Raw genomic sequence first — 24,681 nt, forward strand, 5'->3', positions numbered from 1 at the left:
TGCACTGCGCCCTACCCGCCACAGAAGTCACTAGCGTGCGATGGGACAAGGACATCCCCGCAAATCTCTAGTGGCACAGCTAGCACTGCGATGCAGTGCCTTAGACCACTGCGCCACTCAAGAGATCTCATCATTCTTTGCAACAATGGGACCAACGTGTTGGACGCCGCTGGTCCCAGGTTTGTGACGACATTGTCTTAATCTGTATATTTTCGACCTAGGTGGCCATTAGGAAACAAATGTGAAGATATTTAAATACACAGCATCTGCTGGTCTATTATAATCCGATCACATTGTGACATCATGATGTGTGCCAAAAGTTCCATCCTACCTGAACATGCTGAAATTCCAGGCTTCTTTTTTCAAACAGCACTTTCACATAAGTGGCATTATCAATAATTTTCACTATTTTAGAGTGTTACCTCAAAGTATGGAAATATCATGAAATAAGCAGAAAAATCATGTTTGTAACTGCACTGCCCCTTTAAAGTAAACATTGGTATGAACTGATCATACACATCTTGTACTTATATCTATGTACAGCCGTGGCCAAAAGTTTTGAGAATGACACAAATATTAATTTTCACAAAGTCTGCTGCCTCAGTTTGTTTGATGGTAATTTGCATATACTCCAGAATGTTATGAAGAGTGATCAGATGAATTGCAATTAATTGCAAAGTCCCTCTTTCTCAAGCAAATGAACTGAATCCCCCAAAAACATTTCCACTGCATTTCAGCCCTGCCACAAAAGAAACAGCTGACATCATGTCAGTGATTCTCTCATTAACACAGGTGTGAGTGTTGACGAGGACAAGGCTGGAGATCACTCTGTCATGCTGATTGAGTTTGAATAACAGACTGGAAGCTTCAAAAGGAGGGTGGTGCTTGGAATCATTGTTCTTCCTCTGTCAACCCTGGTTACCTGCAAGGAAACATGTGCCGTCATCACTGCTTTGCACAAAAAGGGCTTCACAGGCAAGGATATTGCTGCCAGTAAGATTGCACCTAAATCAACCATTTATCGGATCATCAAGAACTTCAAGGAGAGCGGTTCAATTGTTGTGAAAAAGGCTTCAGGGCGCCCAAGAAAGTCCAGCAAGCGCCAGGGCCGTCTCCTAAAGTTGATTCAGCTGCGGGATCGGGCCACCACCAGTACAGAGCTTGCTCAGGAATGGCAGCAGGCAGGTGTGAGTGCATCTGCACGCATAGTGAGGCGAAGACTTTTGGAGGATGGCCTGGTGTCAAGAAAGGCAGCAAAGAAGCCACTTCTCTCCAGGAAAATCATCAGGGACAGACTGATATTCTGCAAAAGGTACAGGGATTGGACTGCTGAGGACTGGGGTAAAGTCATTTTCTCTGATGAATCCCCTTTCCGATTGTTTGGGGCATCCGGAAAAAAGCTTGTCCGGAGAAGACAAGGTGAGCATCCTGAGACCATTCATGTGTGGGGTTGCTTCTCAGCCAAGGGAGTGGGCTCACTCACAAATTTGCCTAAGAACACAGCCATGAATAAAGAATGATACCAACACATCCTCCGAGAGCAACTTCTCCCAACCATCCAGGAACAGTTTGGTGACGACCAATGCATTTTCCAGCATGATGGAGCACCTTGCCATAAGGCAAAAGTGATAACTAAGTGGTTCGGGGAACAAAATATTTATATTTTGGGTCCATGGCCAGGAAACTCCCCAGACCTTAATCCCATTGAGAACTTGTGGTCAATCCTCAAAAGGCGGGTGGACAAACAAAAACCCACTAATTCTGACAAACTCCAAGCATTGATTATGCAAGAATGGGCTGCCATCAGTCAGGATATGGCCCAGAAGTTAATTGACAGCATGCCAGGGAGGATTGCAGAGGTCTTGAAAAAGAAGGGTCAACACTGCAAATATTGACTCTTTGCATCAACTTCATGTAATTGTCAATAAAAGCTTTGACACTTATGAAATGCTTGTAATTATACTTCAGTATTCCATAGTAACATCTGGCAAAGATATCTAAAGACACTGAGGCAGCAGACTTTGTGGAAATTAATATTTGTCATTCTCAAAACTTTTGGCCACGACTGTATACAGTTTCTCTGTTATGACAGCAATAAAATAAATAAAGAGAAAAACAAAAGCTGCAACTATCTCCTCCTTAGCAGCTTTTGAAAGTAAGTGAATAACGGTAGAGGCAATCTAATTTGTCTATCAAACTAGCTAAACTGAACTGTCACATGACAATGTAACATCCCATGTCAAGTAAGGTTGTGTTGAGTCATTTCATAATCTGCCGTCAGCTTATGAGTGACTAATCAAATCAAATCAAGTGTTATTTGTCACATGAGCCGATTACAACAGGTAGACCTTACCGTGAAATGCTTACTTACTTACAAGCCCTTAACCAACAATGCAGTTAAGGAAATGGAGTTAAGAAAATATTTACGAAATAAACTAAAGTAAAAAATAAAATGGGGCCCCTCAGCAGGGTGACTAGCAGGGTGACTAGCGGGAAGGGTGGGTGACTAGCAGGTGACTAGCAGGCAGGGTGACTAGCGGGCAGAGTGACTAGCAGGATGGCTAGCAGGAAGGGTGGGTGACTAGCAGGGTGACTAGCGGGCAGGGTGACTATCAGGGTGACTAGCAGGGTGGCTAGCGGAAAGGGTGGGTTACTAGCAGGGTGACTATCCAGCAGGGTGACTAGCAGGCAGTGGGCAGAGTGACTAGCAGGGTGACTATCAGGGTGACCAGCAGGTTAGTTACAAGACCATTTTACCTTTAAAATATAACTCTCTAGTCTTTACAAACTAACAGATGTACCACTGTGCAGATATAAGCCATTGCATCTGACTTTCAGGCTCAGGACTATTGGGTTGGAAGAGAGCAACCTACGGAAGTTTCTCTGATTGCATTAAAACTATGAATGGTTTGGGAGTGGATCCATTTCCCCTGCTTCTCAGGATGTAATCAATCAGCACATAATACACATTACAGGACTAGTTGAGCCTGCTTTATGTCTAGATACACATCACAGCCAGTGGCATATTGGAATGGGAACAGTGCCATCTGCAGCCCAAAACTGTAGGTTCATCGTCTCTCACTAGTCTCTCACTAGATGGCATGTTGCCAGTCTGCTCCAATCTATTGTCGACTTCTTGAAGTGAGGCTTCTCAGTAAAGATAATCTCAGTTGACCCTTTATCTATCTCCACCTAATCAGTTATGTTCTAACATAACCATGATCAATGCATTGATACCTCATTTTTAAATGTTGCTGCAATTGTACAGACACTACAGAATATATTTCAGAGAACCATCAGATCAATTTACTGTCAATATAATGTCCTAAATAAACTGACAACATTGCCCATGATATTCAGGCACACGTTGCAGGGTTCATTGTAACATAGGAAGCCTAGTAGGCCTATTTCAAAGGTATAGTCACAGAACAGGGGAAAGAAAATGGGGATGAAAGGACCAGCATTCTATTTGCATTCTATATTCTATTATTTTCCTGTGAATATCACCTCAGAATTAAATGCGTCATGTGCTCAGTCATAGATATAAAGCCTATACGTGTTCTATGTGTATGTGTTCACAGCTCAGTAATGTGAGAATAAATCAACAATATCCTTTTCCCCCTAACTTCCAGAACTTCCAGACCTTTTTTGTTGTTGAAAAGCAATAATATACAAATCAGGTAAGAATAAATATATCAAAACCCACGATACACATAAATAACATTAATAATAGAAAAGAGATGACAGATCACATTTCATCATCAACATTTACATTATAATATTCTACTGTACAGATACTTTTACTATGTAATTTGAGGGAATTTAATCAAGCTAAACGTTCACGCACACTATAGAAGTTTAATTAATTATTATTATTACATTAAGGCTTGAAATCTGAGGGTCTTCTTTGAAAATGTACACTTGTGAAATTACTCATTAGTATTAAGACATTAACAATGAAATCTGACTTATTATTGTAATCAAAATGTTATAGTTTTTTTTGCTAGGTAAAGTTATAAATATACTTATTTGAGAAATATACAACAAGATCATCCCAGCATTTGGATATTACATTACATTCATAAAAAAGGTGACACAATGACTCAATGATTTATTACCTCAAAAAGAGCCATTCTCATCCACATCTGTGAACTTCGTAATAAAGGCATTTGTTGCATATATATGTATATTATTATGAAATCCCTTCAGAATGATGGACCTCTAACCTTGTTTGGTACCATGCTTTTCCCAATCTACTTCCACTTAGTGAATGCCAATAAAACTTCCCTCTTGGTGCGACTCTCTTATCTACATGAGACCCACCCCGTTAGGTAGACCGGAACGTAAAATTTTTTCAATGGTAAACGACCTGAGTGAACTATCTTCATTTATCCACCATCTTTGACTGTGGAATGTTGGTTTTTTGCTTCGCGTGTGGATAATAACGAGGAGGAGATTTTTTAAAGCTAGCTAACCAGCGGACACATGATAAGGGCAATGACGCAAATATGTACCAACTGCCCGTTTCTCAACAAATATATATTCAATGTGTCTTTCAAAAGAAGAAAGACCATAATCATCTGAAAAACAATATTGTTAGCCTGTGTGGTAACTGTGGTAAGCTAGCAACCCGTGGTGGTAAGGAAAAAGCATAGATTCTTTAGCGAACGTAACGTTATTCAGAACTGCTCAACACGGAAGAGAAGAGGCAAATCTGGGAGGTGTTGATTTAGAATAGTTTACAAACAATTTAATATATCTGTCACGATAGGTTACCAACTTTTTTTAGCTTGCTATCTAGCCACACTCCGTCCCAATTCTGATAGATCGCGTTGGCTGTTTTATTTTTATGTGGCCTAGCTAGCATGCTAATCGAGCGTTCCTTTTGTAAACTGAAGTACTAGTAGCCCGTTTCTGTTCGTAACGTTAGTGGGGATCTTTCTTGATGTGATTGCTACCAAAACTGTCAGCGATTTGGTTTAATCCAACACATTATAATGCGTTGTTTATAAGTAGTATTATCTCTAAATTACACGTTTGTCTTGTTTTGGAAGCATAACGTTAGTAGCCAGCTAAGTTGGTTAAGTAGCAATGGTTCGCAGATAGACAAATAGCTATAGCTAGTTAACTAACGTAGATGATTTATAAGATATAAACTGGCACGTTTTTCTGTTGACAAATCAGCTAGATAAGTAACGTTCGTTTTCTAATTTATGTCTGCTGGTGAAGTGCATTGGTTGGCAAATGACTTCTGAAGGAAATTGTGATGGCTAGCTAGAATAACATGTAGACAACTGCTAGCTAGCATGACCTAGCCAGCCAGCTAACTGTAGAAAACAGTAACGTTACGTTAGATTGTCTATCAATCACTAACTAGGTGACAGGATAGTTGAAGTAGGGTTGGCCTTGAAACTATCTAGCTGGTTTATAACAAGTTAATAGACCTAACTAATTGATAACTAGCTTTCTGCATTGGCATATTCCAACAGATTATATGTTCGTTGCTAGTATACATATCTATGGAGTATTTTTGCAGATGTTTATTTTGAAAATCTATCAGGATGCATAACGATTCAGATCTCATGAGGTTGAGCACTCCAAATACATATCTGAAGAATTTACACTTGGCCACTGAAGTTGGAACAGTCCAACACAGTTACAGCTCCAGCTCCACGTGAGTAGGAGATGAGGAGCATTATTAAGATTCTCTGTGAAGTTAGACAGGTGTACTACAGCGTCTTGCTATGAATGATGTTATCAGAAACCACTTTACATTTACAGAAGTGCTACTCGAAATGTGTGAAGAAACCAACCAAAGCAGTTGTGATTTTTCTTCCAAATTAATGTTGTTACTTAGTCAGTGGGTCACCACCAGTGTGCCAAAATGTCAATCTCCAGATAACAAAGCAAGGATTACTTTTTTTGCAAGAACTGCACGGCAAAGCAGCCCATCCCTGAAAAAGAGCATGCACGGACTCCCTTGAGATACACTAAGGATTATAAACCAGAAAGTGAAGAGAACTGTGTTATTAACTTGTTTTCCTCAATGGAAGTGCCATTGTAGACATGTAACAGGGTGGCTACAACTGTGCCATTAGGAGCTCCAGCCTTAGAGGAAGCCTTGCAACCCTGGGTTGGCTGCTCTTAGGGGGACGATGGGTTCCCAAGCTCTTCAGATACTGCGGCAGGGGGTGTGGGCTTCAATCACAGGAGGCTGGTATGTGGATCCCCACCAGAGCACGTTCTCCAACTGCTTCCACCTGTACCTCTGGATCTTTCTCCTGGCCTTCCCTTTCCTGCTATACATGGTGAGGATTCATGAAGGTGACAATTTGGTTATTTCTATAGATGGAAGAATTCCTGTTCTCTAGGAATTCTCTTTGAACTGGATGTCAAGTTAGTCAGGCACTTTTTACATACTGCACTAATAAATGTATATCAGACAGCCATTATTCAGATCAAATGAGAACTGGTTTTATCATAGAACGGAGGAGCAGAACCATGTTGGTAACAGAGTAGGAGAGTACCATTTTCCCCTCAGTATTAATTCAAAACTGTATTTTCTTCCACACTTGTCCTATTGCTTCTCTTTACCTTAATGTTTGAGCTTTTGTTTACGCCTTAGTATTTGCTCTAGTGAAGAGTGCTGTTTGGAAACCAGGCCTGTTATGTCCTCAAGCTATTGTGTCTGTAATCTTTGTGAAGTGGTCCTTCCTAGTCTGTAATATGTCCAATATTTCCACGTGTTTGCCTATCTAGGGGAAGTGTTTGTGTTATGGTTATTTTATTGCTATTGAGGACAGGGTGTTGTTTCTGTACCCTTATCAAGGGCTAGCCTACTTAATATTCCTATCTCTGGATTCACTCTTTCTTGTCCCCTCTGGTCATCCTGTCCAGTCTCTCCCCCCCAGCCTGGTTGTGGCAGCTGTTTACTGTACTGTGGTGGCAGCCTTCTTCACAGCCATAAAGGCAGTGAACTTCCACCTCCATGCCATGTTCGACCTGGGGGAGATGGTGGAGAAGAGGCAGGTCTCGCACATAACCAACGCCCCACGGCTAGAAGAGGGGGATGATGGGTCAGGAGGCCACGATGGGAACCAGCATAGGTACTGATGGAGATTTCCATATCCTAATGGAATAATTTTTTGTCAAACTTTGTAAAAAATTAAATTAAATTAAACGATGTGAAGAGGCTCATTTGTGTTGATGCTTTGAGGGCTGTTATTTCACATGATTGTGGACAGATTTTGAGTCTTATGTTTTTTCATGCTGGTATGTATGCTCCCCTCTCAGGGACAGCAATGTTGGTGTGGAGATGACTGTGTTCAGAAAGGTCAACTCAACACCTCCAGTTCGCTGCAGCTCCCAGCACTCTCTGTTTGGACTCAATCAGGTGTCGGTGAGAACTGACTTGCATTTACACAGCACACAAACGTACTCTCTCTTAACCCTTCCCCTACAATTTTTGCGCCCCCGCGGAAATCAAATGAACATAATAAAAAATCTCCATCAAGATCGGTCTGTTTAAGCTAGAGAATAGAGATGTTTTTTTTGCATGGGCTGCGTCTCAATACGCTGATATCGCCCTTCCGCACCTGCGGTGAAAGGTGGCAGAGCTAGAGCGGTGTTTGTCAGACCATGAGACATCCTGAAAATCGGTCTTCGAACAGTTTGGCCACTCTATTGAAAGATGAGACTCTCACAAACATGATGGTGCTCTCCGTTTTGCTCTAGAACACTCACAAAACTCTGAAGTCGGTACAGCCTCTTCTGCAAACTTCTGTATGTAGCGTCCAAACTGTTTGGGCTACACACTAATATGACCCCTCTGTGGACAAACACGATTTTGCTCTGACACTCACAAGACTCGCCTGAAGGTCCCTGGTACCAGCAAACATGTTTTATGGAAGTGTATATGGAGATAATTTAGTGCCTAAATAAGGGATAAATACATGTATAACAAAAAAAATGTGTTTCCTGATCTTTCTTATTTCTCTCAGATATAGGACAGACACTTCAGAACAAACTTCTTTTTGATTTATTTTCGGACTATCTGTTGGTCCATGCTGTGAATCTGTTATTCAATGCATTTCGATTGGCAAATAGCAGTAATGCCAAATTCAGTGTTTCATCCAATATTTTCTTTATACATTATATATTTTGTATACCTTAAGCCTTAAGGTATACAAAACCTTAAGGCTTAAGGGGTCTTGAAATTCAAAATCAAATAGCTAAATGATCCTTGATATGACCATCTTAAAATAATAGCATATGTTAGCTTAGAACCCCCGTATTCCCATGCAAATTATTTATATTCCTATGATATTCATTCTTAATCTAAAAAATGTTTTATTTTTTTCTCAGGAGTTTTTGCCCCAGCTTGATGACAGTAGAAGCTCCAAGGGTATAGTATATCTAATCTAACCCCACTCTAACCTCAGTGTTGTGGTTGGGTAAAGCTGATCTGACTGACGGATGATCATTTCTTTGTCCAACATGGTTAGCAGTCTAATTTAGGGACTGCTTTTTCTCTTCTCAGATATGAAGGATCTGATGCGAGAGCAATGCAGCAATAACTTGATTGTCACGTCAGCTCGCCGGGAGATCTTCTGCCACAGCTCCCAGGACCCCATCCGTAAGCATTAAACTGCAAGTAGACATCTCATATTTTGTCTTTTCTTTGGCATGTGTGTATTAAGTTTGGGCTTTCACTTACAGATGTTGCCAACATGGTCCCGTCCTGCTTGGCTGCTACTGTAGGGGGAGAGTTCCCTGATCTAAGGGGAGTAGGAACAGGGATAGCAGGGGGATTTGGTAGCTTCCAACCTGGGATGTGCATCTCCATCCCCCCGTCCCCCTCCAGTCAGGAAGACGGAGGAGAGAAGGGCCAATTGGAGGAGATTGAGGGCATGCTGGAGCAGCTGTCCCAGCAGAGTCTTGAGGAGCCCTACTCCCCCTTGGGCCCCTCTGCTGAGTCAGAGAGCCTGGGGGACGCTCCCATCAGCCCTCTTATAAAGAGCAGTCTGAGTGAGGAGCTAAGTGAGAACCTGCTTGGGCTGGGCCTTGACCCCGTGGCCTTTGCCCCGGGAACAGAGCACCCAGGCGGCCGCAGTGGAGTGGCCATGACTGCCGGCTCCACAGACAGCTGCTTCAGCGGGGGCGGAGTGACCACGGACCGTGAGACCCTCAGCACTGTCAGCAGCTACCGCAGTGAGAAGACTGACTCCACCCAGCTGGAGAGCCCTTCACTCAGCCTGACACATAACATAGACTCAGGGGCGCCAACCTCTGCCCCAGCCCTGGGCACCGGTACCCTAGAGCCAGCAGAGGAGCCTGTACTGCAGGGGGGCAGTGATACTGACGATCTGTCGGACAGCGAACTACTGCGCTCCCCCTCCAAAGAGCTCTCTCTGGGCCAGGGGCTTGATAAGACACTAGTGGAAGGGGAAGATTTGCCACCAGATATTACACAGCCCCCCTCCCTCCAGGACTTGTCTCCCTCCAGTAGTGGGCACTCAGAGGCATGTGATCTGGACAGGACGGTCCCCGTTCCCCCCCTCCCCCCTCCGCGGCAGGCTAGCTCGTTGCCGTCAGGACTGGCCCTGGGTCTAGTGTCTTCTGAACCTGATCATCCTGTCTCCTCTATCCCCTTCCTGCCCTCTGAGCAGCCCTTTCTGCAGGCCCAGCAGGTCGTGCGCCCCAAAGACTTGAAGCTGCTGCGGACCGGTGGTGGTTGTGTTGGCCACCAGCCTGGCCGCAGGAAAGCCCCTCGCAAGCGAGGTGGAGGGGGAAGCAGCAGCTTTGACTGTGGCTCCTACAGGAGCCACCACGGACAGCACAGAGACTACATCCCAGTGCGCAGTCGGCTGGAGGCTAAGACCTACAGCGAGAGCCTGTTTGAGGACTCCAGTGACGAGGATGACGGCTCCAGTGTGGGCTCCCAGAGACACTACAGCTCTGACGATGATGATTCCAGCTCCTCTACCTCCTGCTACTCCCCCGACCTCGCTAACACTGGCGTTACGAACCCGCCCCCCTCCACCCAGCTGCCCATCCCCAGGGAAGGAACGTTGTCCGAGACGTCTGGCCCCATCCTCTCCCAGAGGCCACAGAGGTCAGCCAGCACGGCTAGTGCTAAGACTCATGCCAGGGTGCTCAGTATGGACGAGGCCGGTGGGGGCCACACTAACACTGTGGTCCTGCCCTCCACCATGCTGACCACCCCTGCCCCACGACCCCTCACCATCTCCAAGTCAGACCTGGAGGCCCGGACCAGCCACACAGACGGCTTCCCTGGAACTCACCACCATCGCCTGGACTCTCTGGGAGGCTCCTGGGCTGGCAACCAGATGGGCTGGAGGGCCGGGGAACTGGTGGAGGAGGGAGCTGTGGGGGGAGGTGAGACACATACTATTCACGCTAACTTTGGCCCTGTATTCATAAAGTGTGCTGATCTAGGAACAGGTCCCCCGTGTCCATTCATTATAATCTAAAAGGCAAAACTGATTCTAGATTAGCACTCCTACTCTGATAGTCCCATTCAAGATGGAAAGAAAATGGAAAAAATGGCGACAAATAACACTCAAACTTTAATTTACTTACTAGCACTGGCTTTCCTGATAACTACCTTATTGAGGAGAAATGTACTTACTACGACTGTGATATGTGTTTGTCTCACCTAGCGATCTTAAGATGAATGCACTAACTGTAAGTTGCTCTGGATAAGAGCGTCTGCTAAATGACTCAAGTGTCATTGAAAGATTGATTGTTTGCTGTATTTACTAGATTAATAAGGGCCAGGTTGGTATTTCTAGAACTCAACATCTGAAATGTACATCCTGGTACTAATGTGAGTATCTGCTGCCTCAGCCCTGGCCCCAGAGGAGGGGGGCAAGCGGGACTCAGTGAGCAGTGTGAAGAGGACCCAGGCCATTCGCAGGCGACACAACGCGGGGAGCAACCCCACACCACCCCCCTCTACCATGGGCTCCCCACCCAGGTTGGTGTAGTGTAACACTTCCACACCATCTGCTCTAGCCATGTCCCTTATGCCAATCACCTCTGTATGTCCATGCTACATAAAGGCCATCTCCTGTGTCTTCCTGTAGTCTCCAGGACCTCCAGCGTGCCCGTACCTCCTCACACTCACGGACCCGGACCCTGCCCTCTGCCTTACAATTTGCCACCTCACTACTGCTGCCCCGCGCGGGGGTCCACGACGCCTCTACCTTCGACGACACCACAGAGGGGGCTGTGCACTACTTCTATGATGAGGGTGGTGAGTGTTGTGATGTCAGACACTACTTCTACGACGAGTGTGGGGATGTTAGACACTACTTCTATGACGAGGGTGGTGAGTGTGGTGATGTCAGACACTACTACTATGACGAGGGTGGTGAGTGTGGGGATGTCAGACACTACTACTATGACGAGGGTGGTGAGTGTGGGGATGTTAGACACTACTTCTATGACGAGGGTGGTGAGTGTGGGGATGTTAGACACTACTTCTATGATGAGGGTGGTGAGTGTGGGGATGTTAGACACTACTTCTATGACGAGGGTGGTGAGTGTTGTGATGTTAGACACTACTTCTATGACGAGGGTGGTGAGTGTGGTGATGTTAGACACTACTTCTATGACGAGGGTGGTGAGTGTGGGGATGTTAGACACTACTTCTATGACGAGGGTGGTGAGTGTGGTGATGTTAGACACTACTTATATGATGAGGGTGGTGAGTGGTGTGTGGTGATGTTAGATTGTACTTCTATTACGAGGGTGGTGAGTGTGGGGATGTTAGACACTACTTCTATGACGAGGGTGGTGAGTGTGGGGATGTTAGACACTACTTATATGATGAGGGTGGTGAGTGGTGTGTGGTGATGTTAGATTCTACTTCTATTACGAGGGTGGTGAGTGTGGGGATGTTAGACACTACTTCTATGACGAGGGTGGTGAGTGTGGGGATGTTAGACACTACTTCTATGACGAGGGTGGTGAGTGTGGTGATGTCAGACACTACTACTATGACGAGGGTGGTGAGTGTGGGGATGTTAGACACTACTTCTATGACGAGGGTGGTGAGTGTGGGGATGTTAGACACTACTTCTATGATGAGGGTGGTGAGTGTGGGGATGTTAGACACTACTTCTATGACGAGGGTGGTGAGTGTTGTGATGTTAGACACTACTTCTATGACGAGGGTGGTGAGTGTGGTGATGTTAGACACTACTTCTATGACGAGGGTGGTGAGTGTGGGGATGTTAGACACTACTTCTATGACGAGGGTGGTGAGTGTGGTGATGTTAGACACTACTTATATGATGAGGGTGGTGAGTGGTGTGTGGTGATGTTAGATTCTACTTCTATTACGAGGGTGGTGAGTGTGGGGATGTTAGACACTACTTCTATGACGAGGGTGGTGAGTGTGGGGATGTTAGACACTACTTATATGATGAGGGTGGTGAGTGGTGTGTGGTGATGTTAGATTCTACTTCTATTACGAGGGTGGTGAGTGTGGGGATGTTAGACACTACTTCTATGACGAGGGTGGTGAGTGTGGGGATGTTAGACACTACTTCTATGACGAGGGTGGTGAGTGTGGTGATGTCAGACACTACTACTATGACGAGGGTGGTGAGTGTGGGGATGTTAGACACTACTTCTATTACGAGGGTGGTGAGTGTGTGGTGATGTCAGACACTACTACTATGACGAGGGTGGTGAGTGTGTGGTGATGTTAGATTCTACTTCTATTACGAGGGTGGTGAGTGTGTGGTGATGTCAGACACTACTTCTATGATGAGGGTGGTGAGTGTGGGGATGTTAGACACTACTTCTATGATGAGGGTGGTGAGTGTGGTGATGTCAGACACTACTACTATGACGAGGGTGGTGAGTGTGTGGTGATGTCAGACACTACTTCTATTACGAGGGTGGTGAGTGTGTGGTGATGTCAGACACTACTTCTATGATGAGGGTGGTGAGTGTGGGGATGTTAGACTGGGGCTAGCTTTAGGGAAGAGTTAGATACTTCGGTGTATGTAGTGAATGCTCTCCATTCATTGCTGTTTGTTTTGTCAGGAGTGAAGAGATCGTACACGTTTGGACCTGCAGGAGGCGGTTATGAGGACCCGGTGGTGTAAGTGTCTCTCTCTGATGAGCCTCAGACTCTTTGTTTGAAACTGATATTGATATAATGTCTTGGCCACTCCCTCTTTTTCTCCTCTTAGGGAGCGGGAAAGACGGTCCCAGTCCTCCAGCTTCACCTCCAATGATGTCCAGGATGGGGCACCGGTGCTCACAGTGCTCCAGCCCAGGCCTGTGGTTCTGCAGGGCATGCAGGTGCGCAGGGTGCCCCTGGAGATGTCAGATATGCCAGAGGTGAGACACCATTAGAATTTGTTTCAGCAACGTATCATGTATTTTTGACAAATCAACCCGCTGGACATTTCTTGTATATGGCTTTGGTTTTTGTAGAATATGCATGATATTTGTCTCAAACCCCCGCCCCTGTGTCTAGTTTGACCTGGACCATGAATCTCTGCATGAGTCCCAGGAGAACACGCTGATGATCGAAGAGAAGGCCAAGCCCAAACACTACTACCGCTTCTGGGTGCTGCCAGGCAAGTGGCTGAGGGTGCGTTACGACCGTCTGGCCCTGCTGGCATTACTGGACAGGTGAGGCACAGCAGCTAGCTAGTTTATCTCAGTGGTAGTGTCACCCAATGAGGCACAGCAGCTAGCTAGTTTATCTCAGTGGTAGTGTCACCCAATGAGGCACAGCAGCTAGCTAGTTTATCTCAGTGGTAGTGTCACCCAATGAGGCACAGCAGCTAGCTAGTTTATCTCAGTGGTAGTGTCACCCAATGAGGCACAGCAGCTAGCTAGTTTATCTCAGTGGTAGTGTCACCCAATGAGGCACAGCAGCTAGCTAGTGTATCTCAGTGGTAGTGTCACCCAATGAGGCACAGCAGCTAGCTAGTTTATCTCAGTGGTAGTGTCACCCAATGAGGCACAGAATCACCCAATGTTTGTCATCGTTATTGAGGAGAAAGCCATAGTTCCGTTAGAGGTCTATACTGTGGAAAGACATTGTTAGGGTTTCAATACTTGGGAATTTGGTAAAGTTTCTGGAATTTTGCAACCCTAAACAGTATAAATGACCACCTACTTCCATTGTGTGTCACCTGTAGGAACCGTGGTGTAGGGGAGAATGTGTTTGCGGTGGTGCTGGCCAGCATGGTGGCCTTCCTGGGGTTCCTGCTCCTCTTGCAGGGTTTCTTCAGGGACATTTGGGTCTTCCAGTTCTGCCTGGTCATCGCCAGCTGTCAGTACTCACTACTAAAGGTACGCAACACAAGTCGTAAGGAATCAAGTCCCTATTCAATTCCTATTCCCTTTTTTTATTATTAATACAGGTATCTGGTCCTTTTCATCAACTGCCGATGCATTTTAGTTGTTAAAACTGTTATAGACCAGCGTTAACTTGAAGTGAAGTAATGTGTTAAAGTGTCTGAACTGACACTTTGGTCTCCTTCCTCAGAGTGTTCAACCAGATGCAGCCTCCCCAATGCATGTAGGTAGATGTCATCCAAACATCTGTCTTGGTCATTATCCAGTTTGTAACCGTTCCATTGTTGATTCTTGTTTTGATGGCACAACCTGATGACTGTCTGGTCTAACCCATCAGGGCCATAACTGGGTCATCGTGTACAGTCGGCCCGTCTACTTCTGCCTGTGCTGTGCTCACGTCTGGGTGTTTGACCTGGCTGGGCGCTCGGGCCACCTGCAGCCTTTCTCCCTCTACGGCGTCACCTTCTTCTCCGCTCACTTCCTGCTCTGTGCCAGGGATGTGCTCATAGGTCAGTCTGAGTTAGACTCTTCTAGCTGTGCGCTTTTGCAGATGTATTATGACCAACAGACCCACTCACACACTTTCTCTATCTCTTTCTTTCCCCCCAGTGTTCACCTTGTGTTTCCCCATCATTTTCCTGTTTGGGCTTGTACCTCAGGTCAACACCTTCCTCATGTGTCTTCTGGAGCAGGTCGACATGCACATTTTTGGGGGAACGGGTATGACGGGTCCATAACATTCACTGTAATTCAGTTACACACAACATACTGTCATTTGTTGAGTGATGCCTGTTGACTTTGGTGTGTGTGTGTTCCTCTCCACAGCCACCACCAGCCCCCTGTCGTCCCTGTACAGCCTGTTACGCAGTGTGTTGGTGACCGCGCTGCTCTATGGGTTCTGTCTTGGTGCTATCATTGCTCCCTGGGAACATCCCCATGTGCCAGTACTGTTTTCTGTGTTCTGTGGTCTGCTCCTGGCCTTCTCCTACCACCTGAGCCGCCAAAGCAGCGACCCCATCATCCTGTGGTCTGTGTACCTCTACTACCTGTATATACCTAGTGGTACCTTGTCGTACATGTAGCTAACATTCCCAGATCCTAGCTGTCATTTGAACAACCTCTCCATCCCTCTTCTCTCATGTTCAACATCTCCCTGTATGTGTTTTGCTCTAGGTCTCTGGTCCGCTCCAAGTTCTTTCCTGAGCTGCTGGGTCGGACCCCTGAGGAGCCTCCTCTGGAGATCAAAGACCCCCTGCCTGAGAAACTACGCAACTCTGTGGTAAGTTGCGTCCCAAATGGCTCCATATTCACTATATAGTGCACTACTATTGACCAAGGTCCATTTGGGATGCATACCAAGACGTCCCTCCCTGCTGTTGGTGTTCTGAGGTTTTAAAACCCGTCTCTGTCTGTGTTTTACAGAAAGAGATGTTCCACTCTGACCTGGTCATGTGTCCCCTCATGGCTGTCATCACGTTTGCCATCAGTGCCAGCACTGTCTTCATCGCTCTGCAGGTCAGTCAACACCTGGTCGACCGGATATGGAAGAAATGGGATGTTTCAATGTATAGAGGGAGTCCTTCTGATTGTTTATGGCACTCCGCGTGTGTGATCTCTGAGACCTCCTGTTCCTCCTCTCCCCTCCAGCCTGCTCTAAGTTACGTCCTGTACATGGTGGCCGGGGGGGTGGGCTTCCTCACACACTACCTGCTGCCTCAGCTCCGCAAGCAGCTGCCCTGGTTCTGCCTGGCCCACCCTGTCCTCCGTTCTCGAGAGTACAGCCAGTTTGAGGTCCGCGGTGAGTAGCAACACAACCACCTCTAAACTCACTCACACATCCGTAAGAAATGTGTCAAGGCCTCAGGTTTGTCATAGATTTTTTGCTGTGCCTTGTTCCTCCCAGATGCCGCCCAGCTGATGTGGTTTGAGAAGCTGTATGCGTGGTTGCAGTGTTTGGAGAAGTATTTCATCTACCCGGCGGTGGTGCTCAACTCCCTCACTACAGAAGCCCAGCTTGTCAGCCAGAACCCAATGAAACTGGACATCTAGTAAGCAACCCAGCCATCCCCTACCAACCTCCTCACCATACATACACCCTCCTCTTCTGAATCTCATCCCATTCATCCATCCGTCTAATCAGAGTTCAGTGAGAACACGCTTTGTATTTGCATCATATGTATTTTAATGTCTCCCGTCCTCTCACTCTCTCCCTTCTCCTCACTCTCTCCCTTCTCCTCTCTCTCTCCCTTCCCCTCTCTCTCTCCCTTCTCCTCACTCTCTCCCTTCCCCTCTCTCTCCCTTCTCCTCACTCTCTCCCTTCCCCTCTCTCTCTCCCTTCTCCTCACTCTCTCCCTTCCCCTCACTCTCTCCCTTCCCCTCACTCTCTCCCTTCTCCTCACTCTCTCCCTTCTCCTCACTCTCTCCCTTCTCCTCTCTCTCTCCCTTCCCCTCACTCTCTCCCTTCTCCTCACTCTCTCCCTTCTCCTCACTCTCTCCCTTCTCCTCACTCTCTCCCTTCCCCTCACTCTCTCCCTTCTCCTCACTCTCTCCCTTCCCCTCTCTCTCTCCCTTCTCCTCTTTCTCTCCCTTCCCCTCACTCTCTCCCTTCCCCTCACTCTCTCCCTTCTCCTCACTCTCTCCCTTCTCCTCTCTCTCTCCCTTCCCTTCTCTCTCTCCCTTCTCCTCACTCTCTCCCTTCCCCTCTCTCTCTCCCTTCCCCTCACTCTCTCCCTTCTCCTCACTCTCTCCCTTCTCCTCTCTCTCTCCCTTCCCCTCAATCTCTCCCTTCTCCTCACTCTCTCCCTTCTCCTCACTCTCTCCATTCTTCTCACTCTCTCCCTTCCCCTCACTCTCTCCCTTCCCCTCACTCTCTCCCTTCCCCTCACTCTCTCCCTTCCCCTCACTCTCTCCCTTCTCCTCACTCTCTCCCTTCTCCTCTCTCTCTCCCTTCTCCTCTTTCTCTCCCTTCTCCTCTTTCTCTCCCTTCCCCTCACTCTCTCCCTTCCCCTCACTCTCTCCCTTCTCCTCACTCTCTCCCTTCTCCTCTCTCTCTCCCTTCTCCTCTTTCTCTCCCTTCTCCTCTCTCTCTCCCTTCCCCTCACTCTCTCCCTTCCCCTCACTCTCTCCCTTCTCCTCACTCTCTCCCTTCTCCTCACTCTCTCCCTTCTCCTCACTCTCTCCCTTCTCCTCACTCTCTCCCTTCTCCTCACTCTCTCCCTTCTCCTCTCTCTCTCCCTTCCCCTCTCTCTCTCCCTTCTCCTCACTCTCTCTGTCCCCTCCTCCTCCAGTGGCCGTGCTCTGTTCATCTCTCTGGCGGGGATGAAGCTGCTGCGCTTGTCGTTCTGCGCCCCGTCCCTGCAGTACGTCACGCTGTGCTTCACCGCCCTCTTCTTCCTCTTCGACTACCCACACTTCTCAGAGACCTTCCTGCTCGACTATTACCTCATGTCTATCCTCTTCAGCAAGGTACCTGCCACCGCCTAGCTCCACGTACTCCTCCCTGGGACTTTGTGTTAGCACACATTCAACCAGATGAAAGCATCTGCACATACTGAACTGTGTTTAGTTGTAGTGCACTGACCTCAAGTCATTTCTGGCTGTACTTGATACCTGATATTGGATTGTATGGTTTCTCTTGATAGCTCTGGGACCTGCTCTACAAGCTGCGTTTTGTTCTCACCTACATCGCTCCCTGGCAGATCACCTGGGGCTCCGCCTTCCACGCCTTCGCCCAGCCCTTCGCTGTGCCCCGTATCCCTTTACCCTGGCACTGTGATCTGTAGAAAACTGTTTGAACTTAACAAGGATGTAGTCTTTCTGCGCTACCACTTGCTCATTTGCCAGTGAAACAAAGTGTGTAATAACAGTAAATGCTGTGTCCATTGGCTGCACTGTGTGTTAGTGGTGTCTGTCAGAACTCCTTAACCCCCTCTGCTCCTCAGACTCAGCCATGCTGTTTGTCCAGGCTGTGTTCTCTGCTCTCTTCTCCACCCCCCTCAACCCTGTCCTGGGCAGTGCTGTGTTCGTCACCTCCTACACCAGGCCTGTCAAGTTCTGGGAGAGAGACTACAAGTGAGTTCTTCCCTTTTCCAGGAGTCAGGGAGATGTAGAGATGTAACTTCAGGCAGACGTCGGCATTGTCCAGGACAATTTTTGCAGTTAAGAGGTTAATGTTAACCAGATGAAGGCGATTAATGCCATGTCTAAATCCATCTGTTGCAGTGATAGCTAGCTGACTGCATTATCCTTTTACACAGCCGCCACCTGTCTCATGTCTAGTACAACAAACGCTGACACTACACTTCCAAGTATATCTGACAAGCATTGTATTTTGAATTCTGTGAAGTAAGTGTGGAAGAGGTGAAAAAAGGATTGTTGTCTATCAACAATGACAAGCCACTGGGGTCTGACAACTTGGATGGAAAATTACTGAGGATAATAGCAGACGATATTGCCACTACTATTTGCCATATTTCCAATTTAAGCCTAATAGAAAGTGTGTGCCCTCAGTCCTGGAGGGAAGCTAAAGTTATTCCCCTACATAAAAATAGTAAAGCCCCCTTAACTGGCTCAAATAGCCAACCAATCAGCCTGTTACCAAAACTTTTGCTATTTTTGCTATACAATGCTATTATACAGTAAACAAATTGACAACAGACTTTCAGCACGCTTATAGGGAAGGACATTCAACAAGCACAGCACTTAGACAAATGACTGATGGGGAAAAAAGATTGTGGGGGCTGTTTTGTTAGACATCAGTTTGGCTTTTGACATTATCGATCATAATCTGTTGCTGGAAAAATGTATGTGTTGTGGCTTTACACCCCCTGCTACATTGCAGATAAAGATTTAGCTGTCTAACAGAACAGAGGGTGTTCTTTAATGGAAGCCTCGCCAACAAAATCCAGGTAGAATCAGGAATTCCCCAGGACAGCTGTCTAGGCCCCTGACTTTTTTCAATCTTTACTAATGACATGCCACTGGCTTTGAGTAAGGCCAGTGTGTCTATGTATGCGGATGACTCAACACTATACACGTCAGCTATTACAGCAACTGAAATGACTGCAACACGTAATAAATAGCTGCAGTTAGTTTCAGAATGGCTGGCAAGGAATAAGTTAGTCCTAAACATTTCAAAAACTAAAAGCATTGTATTTGGGGCAAATAATTCACTAGACCCTAAACTTCAACTAAATCTTGTAATGAATAATGTGGAAATTGAGCATGTTGAGGAGACTAAACTGCTTGGAGTAACACTGGATTGTAAAACTGTCATAGTTAAAACATATTGATACAACAGTAGCTAAGATGGGGAGAAGTCTGCTCTGCGTTATTAACAGCACTATCAACAAGGCAGGTCCTACAGGCCCTAGTTTTGTAATACCTGGACTACTGTTCAGTCGCCTGGTCAGGTGACACAAGGACATAGGAAAATTGCAATGTGCTCAGAACAGCATGGCTGGGCCTTGGATGTACACAGAGAGCTAACATTAATAATATACATGTCATAATATGCATGTCAAAGTGGAGGAGAGATTGAGTTCATCACTACTTGTGATATTGACGTGTTGAATGCACTGAGCTGTCTGTTTGAACTACTGGCACACAGCTCACACCCATGCATACCCCACAAGACATGCCACCAGAGGTCTCTACAGTCCCCAGAACAGACTATGGGAGGTGCACAGTACTACATAGAGCCATGACTACATGGAACTCTATTCCACATCAAGTTACACACGCCAGCAGTTAAATTAGATTTAAATAACAGATAAAAATACACCTTACGGAGCAGCGGGGACTGTGAAGCAACACAAAAATAGACACATGCATACAAACACACAATAACATACGCACTATGTACACATGGATTTTGTATTATAGATATGTGGTAGTAGAGGCCTGAGGGCACACACTTAATATATTGTGAAATCTGTTATGAATGTATTGTAATGTTTTTAAAATGTATAACTGCCTTAATTTTGCTGGACCCCAGGAAGAGTGCCTTGGCAGCAACTAATGGGGATCCATAATAAATCCAAGTACTGTATAGGAGTTGCTAGAGCCTCTGTCACCCAGTTAACATCATGTCTGTCTTTCCAGCACCAAGCGGGTTGATCACTCCAACACTCGACTGGCCACCCAGCTGGACCGCAACCCAGGTCAGCTGCTACCACCACAACCTTCCCTCATCTAACACAAGTTATCATTCTTTAAAAGGACTCTGTTCTCATGCCTGTGGTCTCCTCTCCTCTCTTCCAGGTGCTGATGACAACAACCTGAACTCTATCTTCTATGAACACCTGACGCGCTCTTTGCAGCACAGCCTGTGTGGTGATCTGCTGCTGGGCCGCTGGGGAAACTACACCACAGGAGACTGCTTCATCCTGGCCTCCGACTACCTCAACGCCCTGGTGCACATCATCGAGATCGGCAACGGCCTGGTCACCTTCCAGCTGAGGGGGCTGGAGTTCAGGGGTGAGCATGGAGTGAGGGGGAGGTGGTGAGAGGGAGGGAAGGGGTTTGGGGTAGAAGGAACTTTTATGGAACTGAGTTCAGTGTAGTAAGCTTTGATGGTTTGAACATGAGATAGTGTTTTGGACTTGTCTGAATGCTATTCCTTTTCATTCTGTTGTATCTCCCTGTCTCTCTCTCTCTCCATATCTCCCTCTTTCCCTGTCTCTCATATCGCTCTCTCATCTTCCTGTCTCTCTCATATCTCCCTCTCTATCTCTGTATCTCTCTCTCTATCTCTCTCATCCCCCTCTCTCTCTCTCTCTCTCATCCCCCTCTCCCTGTCTCTCCCCCAGGTACTTACTGCCAGCAGCGGGAGGTGGAGGCCATCACCGAGGGGGTGGAGGAGGATGAGGGCTGCTGCTGCTGTGAGCCAGGCCACCTGCCTCACATGCTCTCTTTTAACGCAGCGTTCGGCCAGCGCTGGCTGGCCTGGGAGGTGGCCGCCACCAAGTACGTCCTGGAGGGCTACAGCATCAGCGACAACAACGCCGCCTCCATGCTGCAGGTGTTCGACCTGCGCAAGATCCTCATTACCTACTACGTCAAGGTGTGTGATCCACACTGATCTTACAGTTAACTATGACATGAGATCCAATAGCAGTTTATTTGAACAGTAGGTGGCCTGGTCTGTAACACGTGTTTCCTCTACCACAGAGCATCGTATACTACGTCAGTCGATCTCCTAAACTGGAGGAGTGGCTGGCCAATGAGATGGTGCAGGAGGCGCTGCGGCCCTGCCTAGGCCCCGCCTACGTGGACAGTGACCCGACCTTCAACCTGAACATAGACGAAGACTATGACCACAGGGCCTCTGGCGTCACCCCCAGCTCCTTCTGTATGGTCTACCTGGACTGGATCCAGTACTGTAACAGCAGACGCCAGACGGTCAGTGTCCCTTGTCATGTTACTGTTGAAAAGGTGACATGTTGATTTGACCATTACTTCCCATATGTAATTAGTGTCATCAGCAGACTAACTTCACGACGTGCTTCATGTGTGTTTTCTGTTGTAGCCGGTGGAGGAGAGCGAGAGAGACTCTCCTCTGGTCACCCTGTGTTTTGGCCTGTGTGTCCTGGGGAGAAGGGCTCTGGGCACAGCCTCCCACAGCATGTCTGCCAGGTAAGACCCAGGACTAAACACTGCACTCTAACTGTAGGGAGTATGTCTGCCAGGTAAGACCCAGGACTAAACACTGCACTCTAACTGGAGGGAGTATGTCTGCCAGGTAAGACCCAGGACTAAACACTCTGCAGTCTAACTGTAGGGAGTATGTCTGCCAGGTAAGACCCAGGACTAAACACTCTGCAGTCTAACTGTAGGGAGTATGTCTGCCAGGTAAGACCCAGGACTAAACACTCTGAAGTCTAACTGTAGGGAGTATGTCTGCCAGGTAAGACCCAGGACTAAACACTCTGCAGTCTAACTGTAGGGAGTATGTCTGCCAGGTAAGACCCAGGACTAAACACTCTGCACTCTAACTGTAGGGAGTATGTCTGCCAGGTAAGACCCAGGACTAAACACTCTGAAGTCTAACTGTAGGGAGTATGTCTGCCTCTGTGATACTGTATACCAAAGGTGACTGTTTGTGCCATGACTTTCAGCTTGGAGCCTTTCCTGTACGGCCTCCACGCCCTGTTCAAGGGGGACTTCCGCATCACCTCTCCCAGGGATGAGTGGGTGTTTGCAGACATGGACCTGCTGAACAGGGTGGTGGCCCCCGGGGTGCGCATGTCCCTCAAACTGCACCAGGTTAGACATACTGGCATGACTCATTACAAACACTATAGTAACCAGCTTAATGACCTCAATGTAGAGAATTGACTGATTTTAGAGACAGTATGGTGGACAGAGCTAAGACTAAGAAGCTTAATGGTGACATCACCCACACTAAGCCCATCGCTCTGCCCCCCCCCCCGCAACAGGACCACTTCACGTCTCCAGACGAGTACGAGGACCCGGTGGTTCTGTACGACGCCATCACGGCCAACGAAGAGAAGATGGTGATCAGCCACGAGGGCGACCCGGTGTGGCGCGGCGCCATTCTGGCCAACATGCCCTCGCTGCTGGCCCTGCGCCACGTCATGGACGACGGCAGCGACGAGTACAAGATCATCATGCTCAACAAGAGGTTCCTCAGCTTCAGGGTCATCAAGGTCAGCCGCAGCTACTGTAGAGACTCCCACAGTCACAGCCTTTTAGTGGTGTGCACTGAAATGAACAGGAGGACAATGGAGGTATTGCTGTAGCAGGACCATGGATCACATTGAGACTGATTAATGTCAGTAGATATTTGCCAGGAATGTTCTAGTGCTCTATTGTTAACTCTGCTTCTATCTCTAGTTGTGTGTCACCAGTTCTGGGTCAAATCAAATTGTATTTGTCACATGTGCCGAATACAACAGGCGTACCCTTACTGTGAAATGCTCACTAACAAGCCCTTAACAAACAATGCATTTTAAGAAAATATAGTTAAGAAAATATTACTAAATAAACTAAAGTAAAAAAACAATGAGGCTATATACGGGGGTACCAGTACCGAGTCATTGTGCGGGGGTACAGGTTAGTTGAGGTAATTTGTACATGTAGGTAGGGGTGAGGTGGCCATGCATAGATAATAAACAGTGAGAAGCAGCAGTGTAAAAACAAAGGGGGGATGTCAATGCAAATAGTCCTGGTAGCCATTTGATTAATTGTTCAGCAGTCTTATGGCTTGGGGGTAGAAGCTGTTAAGGAGCCATTTGGTCCTAGACTTGGCGCTCTGGTACCGTTTGCCGTGCGGTAGAAGAGGTTATTTGCATATTTGTGACTTCTTGTGCTCCTCCCCCCTGCTGACCCACACTGTCCTGCCCCCTGCAGGTGAACAGGGAGTGTGTCCGCGGGCTGTGGGCGGGCCAGCAGCAGGAGCTGGTGTTCCTGCGGAACCGGAACCCGGAGCGCGGCAGCATACAGAATGCCAAGCAGGCCCTGAGGAACATGATCAACTCGTCATGTGACCAGCCCATCGGCTACCCCATCTACGTGTCGCCCCTCACCACCTCCTTTGCAGGCGGGCACACCCAGCTCCGCTCAGTCTGGGGGGGGCCTGTCAGCCCCCGTAACATCTACGCCTGGCTCATCAGCAGCTGGGACAGGTACACTTACACTACACAGCCTGCGGTAGTCATGCTAAGGCTGTGAGATATATATATAGTGTGTGTGTGTGTATGTATGTGTATATATGCGCAGTTGAAGTCGGAAGTTTACATACACCTTAGCCAAATACATTTAAACTCCGTTTTTCACAGTTCCTGACATTTAATCCCAGTAACAATTCCCTGTTTTAGGTCAGTTAGAATCACCACTTTATTTTAAGAATGTGAAATGTCAGAATAATAGTAGAGAGAATGATTTATTTCAGCTTTTATTTCTTTCATCACATTCCCAGTGGGTCAGAAGTTTACATACACTCAATTAGTATTTGGGAGCATTGCCTTTAAGTTGTTTAACTTGGGTCAAATGTTTCGGGTAGCCTTCCACAAGCTTCTTACAATAAGTTGGGTGCATTTTGGCCCATTCCTCCTGACAGAGCTGGTGTAACTGAGTCAGGTTTGTAGGTCTCTTTGCTCGCTTTCCTTTTTCAGTTCTGCCCACAAACTTTCTATAGGATTGAGGTCCGGGCTTTGTGATGGCCACTCCAATACCTTGACTTTGTTGTCCTTAAGCCATTTTGCCACAACTTTGGAATTATGCTTGGGGTCATTGTCCATTGAGAAGACCCATTTGTGACCAAGCTTAAACTTCCTGACTGATGTCTTGAGATGTTGCTTCAATATA

At 47.0% G+C, this 24,681-nt stretch overlaps 1 protein-coding gene across 1 annotated transcript in view; it reads left to right on the forward strand.

The window, feature by feature from the left end:
- Positions 1-4,383: 4,383 nt before the first annotated feature.
- Positions 4,384-24,681, forward strand: part of LOC139552664 (pecanex-like protein 3) — a 28,065-nt gene continuing 7,767 nt past the window's right edge. Inside the window, exons 1-31 of the mRNA XM_071364603.1 lie at positions 4,384-6,308; positions 6,898-7,106; positions 7,294-7,399; positions 8,365-8,404; positions 8,540-8,635; positions 8,719-10,398; positions 10,870-10,999; positions 11,109-11,278; positions 13,081-13,138; positions 13,230-13,380; positions 13,520-13,677; positions 14,193-14,346; positions 14,543-14,575; positions 14,690-14,861; positions 14,962-15,072; positions 15,178-15,379; positions 15,526-15,631; positions 15,775-15,867; positions 16,000-16,150; positions 16,256-16,400; positions 17,640-17,817; positions 17,994-18,102; positions 18,294-18,423; positions 20,455-20,513; positions 20,614-20,829; positions 21,162-21,415; positions 21,523-21,753; positions 21,881-21,987; positions 22,470-22,617; positions 22,791-23,021; positions 23,725-23,999. Coding sequence (XP_071220704.1) covers positions 6,156-6,308; positions 6,898-7,106; positions 7,294-7,399; positions 8,365-8,404; positions 8,540-8,635; positions 8,719-10,398; positions 10,870-10,999; positions 11,109-11,278; positions 13,081-13,138; positions 13,230-13,380; positions 13,520-13,677; positions 14,193-14,346; positions 14,543-14,575; positions 14,690-14,861; positions 14,962-15,072; positions 15,178-15,379; positions 15,526-15,631; positions 15,775-15,867; positions 16,000-16,150; positions 16,256-16,400; positions 17,640-17,817; positions 17,994-18,102; positions 18,294-18,423; positions 20,455-20,513; positions 20,614-20,829; positions 21,162-21,415; positions 21,523-21,753; positions 21,881-21,987; positions 22,470-22,617; positions 22,791-23,021; positions 23,725-23,999 — 6,056 coding nt within the window. The 5' untranslated portion in view covers positions 4,384-6,155. The remainder of the gene's footprint in view (positions 6,309-6,897; positions 7,107-7,293; positions 7,400-8,364; positions 8,405-8,539; positions 8,636-8,718; positions 10,399-10,869; positions 11,000-11,108; positions 11,279-13,080; positions 13,139-13,229; positions 13,381-13,519; positions 13,678-14,192; positions 14,347-14,542; positions 14,576-14,689; positions 14,862-14,961; positions 15,073-15,177; positions 15,380-15,525; positions 15,632-15,774; positions 15,868-15,999; positions 16,151-16,255; positions 16,401-17,639; positions 17,818-17,993; positions 18,103-18,293; positions 18,424-20,454; positions 20,514-20,613; positions 20,830-21,161; positions 21,416-21,522; positions 21,754-21,880; positions 21,988-22,469; positions 22,618-22,790; positions 23,022-23,724; positions 24,000-24,681) is intronic.

This window comes from Salvelinus alpinus, chromosome 24, assembly GCF_045679555.1.
Source record: "Salvelinus alpinus chromosome 24, SLU_Salpinus.1, whole genome shotgun sequence".
Lineage (NCBI taxonomy): Eukaryota > Metazoa > Chordata > Actinopteri > Salmoniformes > Salmonidae > Salvelinus > Salvelinus alpinus.